The sequence below is a fragment of the Zootoca vivipara genome, chromosome 4 (genome assembly GCF_963506605.1).
Source record: "Zootoca vivipara chromosome 4, rZooViv1.1, whole genome shotgun sequence".
NCBI classification, from domain to species: domain Eukaryota; kingdom Metazoa; phylum Chordata; class Lepidosauria; order Squamata; family Lacertidae; genus Zootoca; species Zootoca vivipara.
The window spans coordinates 91,561,218-91,569,036 of NC_083279.1; the positions used below are offsets into that span (position 1 = coordinate 91,561,218).

Here is a 7,819-nt window from a genome sequence, read left to right on the forward strand (position 1 = left end):
AGCAGGAAACACCATCAAAGCATTCTTGACATATGCCTGTCAAGCCTCTGCTTAAAGACCTCCAAAGAAGGAGACTCCACCACACTCCTTGGTAGCAAATTCCACTGCCGAACAGCTCTTACTGTCAGGAAGTTCTTCCTAATGTTTAGGTGGAATCTTCTTTCCTGTAGTTTGAATCCATTGCTCTGTGTCCGCTTCTATGGAGCAGCAGAAAACAACCTTTCTCCCTCCTCTCTATGACATCCTTTTAAATATTTGAACATGGCTATCATATCACCCCTTAACCTTCTCTTCTCCAGGCTAAACATACCCAGCTCCCTAAGCCGTTCCTCATAAGGCATCGTTAGAAAGTCATTTGAAACAACCGTTGTTGAGAAATCCAGAATTTGCTCGATAGAGCCAGGCAGGGGAAGATGACAAGTGGGTGTCCTGCCCCCAGCCCGACATAAATCATAGCTACACCAATGTATAGCCAAGGGAAGGCAAGGGAGGCAGGTGCGCCCCCCCCCGGCAATCAGTAGAATGCCCATGTCCCCAATGTGACCTTGCTGTTCTACTTGGTTTATTTGTTACGATTCTACGATTGATGGGCGCTCCATAAGAAAGTATGCTATTAAAAAAAAGAAAGAAAGACAGTCCCCTCGTTCATTGATTCGTTCACTCTGCTCTGCAAGTGGCTTTCCACGCCCCAAGTTTTTAACCGCGCTGCATACATTTCCCAGAAGGCTTTGAGGCAGCAGGAGGAGGAGGAACTAAGGCGTTCCCATGTGCCCTTCCTTCCCAGCAAGAACTACATTTCCCAGCAACCTATTGGGCTCCCGGCCGGAAGTGGGAATCCCCAGTGCGGGGACTCTTTCCATGAGTCGTCCTCGGAGACGCTAGGAAGATGTTGGGCTTTAGAGGGCGAGGGGCGAGGCTCCTGGTCCGGTGGGGCAATGGATCCTCGGCACCTCAGAGAGGTATTTCCCTTCTGGGTCCGCTTGGCCCAGCGCTTAGGCTGTGTGGATTTACTTAGGAGTAAGACTCAGGGTATCCAGTCGGGCTTGTTTCTGAGTGTTGCCGTGCTACTTAACGCATCCTGTTCCCACGATCCATTTTTCAACTGCGCACCCTCAAGTTGTTGGGTTTTTGAAGCGCTGCCCTTTAAAAAAGTGAAAGAGGCGATAGGAGCACAAGGAGCTGCCTTGCACAGAGTCAGGCCATGTAGTTCAGTGTTGCCGACACTGGCTAGCAGCTGCTCCCCGGGATCCCCGAAGGGGGTCTTTTCCCAACCCAACCTGTGAGCCTCCTTCATGCAAAGCAAATGAGCTCTGACCCTTCCCCGAAATACCGGTACTTTGATTTGGAAACGTGTGTGCCTTGCACATTTGCTTTTATCATGTTTTATTTGTGTTTTTCTCTTGTATTTTTTTATGCTGTGAACCGCCCCTGAGATCTGCGGTTGAAAGGCGGTATACTCATCCAAAAAATAATAATAATACTGTGGTTGTTGGAAAGCTGCAGCAGCTATTAATCAGATATGTGCTTCTCTGTTTACCCCACCGCTGTTTTCTTCTCTCCATTTTGCCATGCTGTGTCTAATATTATATTGTAAGCTGCTCGGGGCAGGGGCTTGACTGAAGTGTTAATGCAGCTGCAGGTCAGCTGACGCCGGCCCGGGACTCTCCACATCTTGCTCAGTCTTTATCCAGAGGCCACTACCTCCGGCCCTGACCCCACAAGCCATCACTGCAGTATAGACCATACTATGCTAGGTGGGCAAATAATCTCCAGTACAAAGCATACTGTAGGGAAGGAGACATAGGCTCACCAGTAGATCAACGTCGTTTGCTTGCAGAAGGTTCAGTCCCCGGCATCTCCAACTAAGACTGGCAAAGACATCCGTCTGAAGCCCTGCCAGTCAGTGTAGGCAATAGCTGACATCCCTTTTTCTTGGGAGGCAATGGAGAGGTACACCTTTGTAGAATTACAGTGCCTGCTGTGGCTGTAGGGACCAATATGGAGGAGAGGCAATAGTGTGGTACAGCAGTAAAACCGCTAGCACATTTGCAAAGCTAAGCAGGGTCCAGTATGGTTTCAAATTGGATGGGGAAACGCATGTTAAGATTCCTGCATTGCAGGGGTTGAACTAGAGGACCCTTGGGGTTCCTTTCCAACTCTATGTTTCTAGGAATAGTGAGCTAAATGGGCCAGTGGCCTGACGTTGCATAAGGCAGGTTCCTGTGTTGCTGCCTCACCCGCTAATTAACTGCCGGGAAATCGTACTACTTCCTGCTCTTATAAGTTTGGCTGTTTTGAATGCTGAAAGCAAGGTGGCCTCCAATTTGTAGGCAACTCAGAAATTTGGGGAAGTTTGGGATAAAGTATACTGACTTTTTTTTTTAAGGATGCTGGAATTGATGCTTTGGTGCATGTGCTTGGAAAATTCCTGGGGCTGAAAAGATTTAAGCTGTCATCTTATAGATGCTCTTTGGGAAGTAAGTCCTACCGAACACAGCAGGACTTGCTTTCAAGGCAATGCGTGTAAGATTGCACCACTGGGCTTTTTTATGGGTACCATGCAATGCTCTTAAACTGTTTGGAAATATAAGCAGAGGTTTAAAACTCCTTGTTCCAATCAGGTTTTGCTGCCACTGTTCCAGTGAAGTCATATGACATGAGAAGAGTCGAAATAACACCACTGGAGCAAAGAAAACTCACTTTTGACACCCATAACCTAGTGCGTGATCTAGAGGCACACGGTGAGCAATGGGCGTGATCGAACAACAGTGCAATTGAACAATGGTGCTTGAACCTACAAGGATCCCTCCTCAAATCAGTTTCCCTGAATGCCTAGCTTTCTGTGTGCATGAAGGAGCAATTGGTTTCACCAGCTGTTCCTTTTCTGCAGCCTGAATTCGTACAAACTTCTCAGTAGAAACTGAGCCAAAGGCTCCGGCATGGAAGTCAGGGTTTGCCTCTAACCCAGGTTTATCTGAAGGCAGGACTATTTCATCTAGAGCTGAGATGGGGGAGCCTTTTGCAGCCTGGGGAGCACATTTTCTTCTGGGAAGCCTTCCAGCCAACATGGCGCATGGTCAGATGGGAGGTGTAGTACAATGCCCAGAGGACCACCGATTCCCCAACCTTTCCTTTAGGAAGCGTCCCCCTTTTACATGTTACACTTTTATCTAACCTGCAGGGTTTGGGAAAGAGCAGGCCGAAACCATTGTGGCAGCGTTAACGTCTTTGTCCACTCTCAGCTTGGATACTGTCTACAAAGATATGGTGACCCAGGCTCAGCAGGTGAGAAGAGGTCCTTGTTCCATTCCCTGCCCTGGCCCTGAGAAGATGTCAGAGAAGGCTCTGCAGGGAAAAGGCGTTCTGCAAACAAGGAGCTGCAACAGAGAAGTCCCTCTCCCTTGTCATCATCACTCTCCAAGCCTCTCGCAATATATATATATCGGGTGGCGCTGTGGTCTAAACCACTGAGCCTAGGGCTTGCCGATCAGAAGGTCGGCAGTTCAGATCCCCGCAACGGGGTGAGCTCCTGTTGTTCGGTCCCTGCTCCTGCCCGCCTAGCAGTTCGAAAGCACGTCAAAGTGCAAGTAGATAAATAGGTACCACTCCAGCGGGAAGGTAAACGGCGTTTCCGTGCACTGCTCTGGTTCGCCAGAAGCGGCTTAGTCATGCTGGCCACATGACCTGGAAGCTGTCTGCGGACGAACGGTGTCTCCCTTGGCCTATAGAGCGAGATGAGCGCCGCAACCCCAGAGTCATCCACGACTGGCCCTAACAGTCAGGGGTACCTTTACTTTCAGTAGCTCCAAACGTCTCCTTGGCAACCACTTCTAAAGGGTTTCCCAGTTTCCGGGGTAATTTCGTAGGAACGCGGGAAGCTGCCATGTCCTCAAGTCAGACCAATGGTCCCTCAAGCTCCATATTGTCTTATAGCAGGGTTAGCCAATGGGAGTATTAGCCAAATGGGAGATTCCAGAGGTTGCCGGACTACAACTCCCATCATGCTTTTTATGCTCATGGAGGGTGATGGGAGTTGTAGCACAACAAAGCCCTGGTCTCAAACGGGAAATGCAGGCTGCCCACCCCCAAAGTTATAAACCGAGTTAATGGGTGATCCTTGCCGAGAAAACTCTGGGCAAAAGATCCCTCCCCCTGAAATGAAATTTAATTTTCTACAAAAAGAATTGGAAATGTTTCAAAACGCATTGGGGCATCTATGTGGGTCTCTCTTTTTTTCTATTTAGGAAATAACTCTGCAGCAGTTAATGGCTCATCTTGACTCCATCCGGAAAGACATGGTCATTCTTGAGAAGAGTGAGTTTGCCAACCTGAGAGCAGAGAATGAGGTATTTCCCTCCAATAAACCAATTTACTCTGCCACCCTTCCTTTCTCTTCATTTACTTAAGGCTGCTCATCTGCAAAGAAAATGCAGCAATTGGGCTCGTTGTGTTTTAGTATCATCATTTAGTTCTTCTTAAGAAATGACAAATAATACGGAAAGCCCACAACTTACATTCTCTTACAGTCACAAGAAGCCAGCCATCCTATATATACACTGTCATGGGAGTTAATTCCAATGAATTGTTCTGGGTTTTGCCTTTATGCTTTCATGATTTGATGTCTTCCACGCAACATGGAAAGTTGTTGCCAAATCTTGACCCCACGCCCATTGCTATAAGCCTTTTACTTTTCATTTTTCTTAATTAAGCATCTGCTGACCTGGGATCTTTTTCCTCTTCCTCCCTCCCCCCCCCCAATCTTTCTTGATACCCAGAAAATGAAGATTGAATTGGATCAAGTTAAACAGCAGCTAATGGTAAGTGGGCAAGCTTCTGGAGTGGGAGGGAGGATAATATGCAATTTCTGAGACATTCTGGTCCTACGATTGCTCAGGACTTCTTTTTAAGGCTACTTTTTGGTGTCTTTTCTTTTAAGAATGAAACCAGTCATATCCGAGCTGAAAACAAGCTGGACATAAACTTGGAGAGAAGCAGAGTGACCGATATGGTGGGCAATTATTTTCATTATTGCACCCCTTCCTTCTTTCTTCGCTCCAGCTTTTTTGAGATTTCACAATTTCATATATTGCTTTTTTTTTTCAAACGTTCCAGTTCACAGATCAAGAGAAAAAGCTCATGGAAGCCACAACAGAGTTTCATAAAAAGGCAAGTCTTTGGGCTGTGTGTGTGTGTGTGTGTTTACACTTAAATTGTGCCTTCCATTGAAAGCTCTCAGGTTTCCAGAAGTCTCCCATCCAGACATCTGATACAACTTTTTCTTTTCTGAAAGCAGTTTTGGGGGGAGGCAATTTGGACCAGTGCGAGCACAGCCCAGAAGGGGAAAGACATGCCATTTTTTGTTTTGTTTTAAATACATTTAAAAGACAGGGAGGATAAAAGCATTTTTTGCTTCTCCCTAAAAGGATAACAAACGTTGGCACCCGGTGGGTTTCACAGGGGAAGGAATTGTACAAATGGGGCCAACACTGAAAAGGCTCTCTGTCTCTCTGGCCTTATCTCCAATGGAAAGCATCGCTTGCCTTGTTCCCTTCTAGGATTCGAGCACCAACAGCTCCGTTACGGAAGTCAGCAATAAAATCGATGCCGAGATCGCAGCCCTGAAAACACTCATGGAATCAAACAAGCTAGAAACGATACGTTATTTGGCAGGTATGTGGCTGGGCTGTTGAAAAATCATGTTCCAGAAGAGTAAAACGTATAAAGCCAGGATGCCTAAAATGCTTGTCCCACCCCTTATGCACCCAGCCCAACACGGTTACCTTCTCAGGAAGCCCATCTAGCATGATGTAGAAACCGGGCCTTTCTTGTGGTGGCCCCTGCCTTTGGAACTGCCTCCCATTACACATCAGGCAGGCACCTTCTCTGCTGCTTTTTTTGGCACCCACTGAAGATCTTTTAGGTGGAGATCTGTATCTGGTTTGAAATTGCTTTTAACATACAAAATGTTCTTTTAATTGTTTTCTGTAAATGGAGCTGCTTTTCTTGTTGGTGTTTTCGCAGCGAAAGCGCTTAGCTGTGATTCCTGCATTGCAGGGGGTTGGGCTAAATGGCCCTTGGGTGTCCCTTCCAGTTCTGCAGTTACATGAGTCTATTATTCTGCTTTCTGGGAAGCAATACACAGCCAGCCAGCTGCCTGTGGCCACTTGGAGCCTCTGCTTAAATCACTATGGAGGTTCCGAGATTGTTTTTTAATGTTTTAAGTGGTGTATACATTCAGTTAATCAATTAACTAATAGGAGATGTTGCGAGGAGTCGGACTATGAACCATTTACAGTTGAACCTCGGTTTTTGAACATCTCAGAAGTTGAATGTTTCGGCTTTCTAATGCCGAAAACCCGGAAGTAACTGCTTCGGTTTTCGAATGCTTTTCGGAAGTTGAGCGTGCCACGCGGCTTCCGTATTGAGTTTTATGTAAGTAAATGCTTCTGGAAATGCATGCTTCGGTTTTCAAACGTTTCGGAAGTCGAACGGTCTTCCGGAACGGATTACGTTCAAAAGCGGAGGTTCCACTGTAATATTTTGGTGAGTCGTGAGAAACAGCAACTTGTGCGTAGCTTAAAACCCTTTTGAGTTGCTTGGCACAAACTTATTCTTTTCTTTCTCTCTGTGTGTGGATTTTTGTATTTATTTACAGCCTCTGTTTTCACTTGTCTTGCCATCGCCCTGGGATTCTACCGATTCTGGAAATGAAAAGCCAGCCTCCGGGAACAAGGGACAGAACAAGCTGATTTTCTGATTTGAAACGACACCACGCTTGGCTGACACATCTCTGGCAGACTCTTTCAAAGCCTTTTGTGTTGGGTATTGGTTTTTAAACACATAACCGAGGTGTAGGGAGTTGTTCTCTCCAGGCACAGTAGTCTGAGCAAAACTGACCTAGTTTGCATCTCTCGGGGCTAGTTTGGTGCTCCCACATACTCAAGGCCAAAAGATCTATGGGTGGGACATTTTTAAAAAAATAGAAAACCAAAAAAGATGACCCTTATTCGATGGAGAGACTGCTATGCCCACTGTCATCATTATGTATGTTTTTTCTGACACCCTCCCAGGTGGAAGGACCATAGCTCAACGGTAGAGCAACTGCTTTGCATGCAGAAAGTCCCAGGTTCAATCCTCGACATCGCCAGTTAGGGCCTGTAACTTTGAACCGCCACTGCCGGTCAGTGCGGACAGTATGGGCTAGGGGGCCCAAACAGTCTGACTCAGTAGGTATAGCTTTCTGGGTTCCTATGAGGAGGATTCTGCTGGTTCCTCTTGGCCTGAGCAGTAGAGAAATGGCCTTACAACCCAATATGTTGGGGAACTGGAGCTGGAGTCAGGGGCAGGTCAGCAAAAATATTGGTGTGGTGTGAAATTAACTCTTCAGTCAAAGAAACCAAAACAGCACAGGCCTAGTGATGCTAGCCTGTATGGAGCTTTACTTTTTCTTCTAAACAACAGAAAAAATAAATGCATACTCGACCACAAGACATTGACTATTGCATTTTTTTTGCTCTGTAAAACTCTCTTGGGCTGCTGTTCCCCCTACGGAATGCTTGAAACCATGTTGTGCTTTTGATGTTAAACGCCTCAAATTTATAAGTCCTTTCCTGCTGGCATTTGTATTTGAGTGTGGGGTGGTGCATCCACAGCTGTAAGTCAAAGGTTGGTGCAATGCAAATAGCAGCTTTGGGGAGGCATGTGGGAGCTTCCAGCTGCAGCTCTTGTGTTTTGAGGGAGGAATCCTATTCTTTCCTAATACTGGGGTTGAATTATCATCCTAGGCCACACCAATGCGCACTCAGAAGTGGGCTACACA

General features: G+C 46.6%; 1 protein-coding gene across 1 annotated transcript; it reads left to right on the top strand.

Moving 5' to 3' along the window:
- Nucleotides 1-831: 831 nt before the first annotated feature.
- On the top strand, nucleotides 832-7,520 carry CCDC90B (coiled-coil domain containing 90B). The gene is made up of 9 exons (XM_035116590.2): nucleotides 832-959; nucleotides 2,622-2,741; nucleotides 3,182-3,285; nucleotides 4,245-4,346; nucleotides 4,776-4,817; nucleotides 4,937-5,008; nucleotides 5,113-5,166; nucleotides 5,556-5,670; nucleotides 6,656-7,520. Exons 1-9 carry the CDS (start codon nucleotides 887-889, stop codon nucleotides 6,709-6,711), a joined length of 738 nt encoding a protein of 245 aa, XP_034972481.1. The 5' UTR covers nucleotides 832-886; the 3' UTR covers nucleotides 6,712-7,520.
- Nucleotides 7,521-7,819: the final 299 nt, after the last annotated feature.

What these genes read in the sequence shown, in the direction of transcription:
- CCDC90B (XM_035116590.2), top strand. Translation starts at nt 887, where the DNA reads ATGTTGGGCTTTAGAGGGCGAGGGGCGAGGCTCCTGGTCCGGTGGGGC. An exon ending in CAACAGAGTTTCATAAAAAG is followed by an intron (nt 5,167 to 5,555) that starts GCAAGTCTTTGG and finishes GTTCCCTTCTAG; the next exon opens with GATTCGAGCACCAACAGCTC. An exon ending in AACGATACGTTATTTGGCAG is followed by an intron (nt 5,671 to 6,655) that starts GTATGTGGCTGG and finishes ATTTATTTACAG; the next exon opens with CCTCTGTTTTCACTTGTCTT.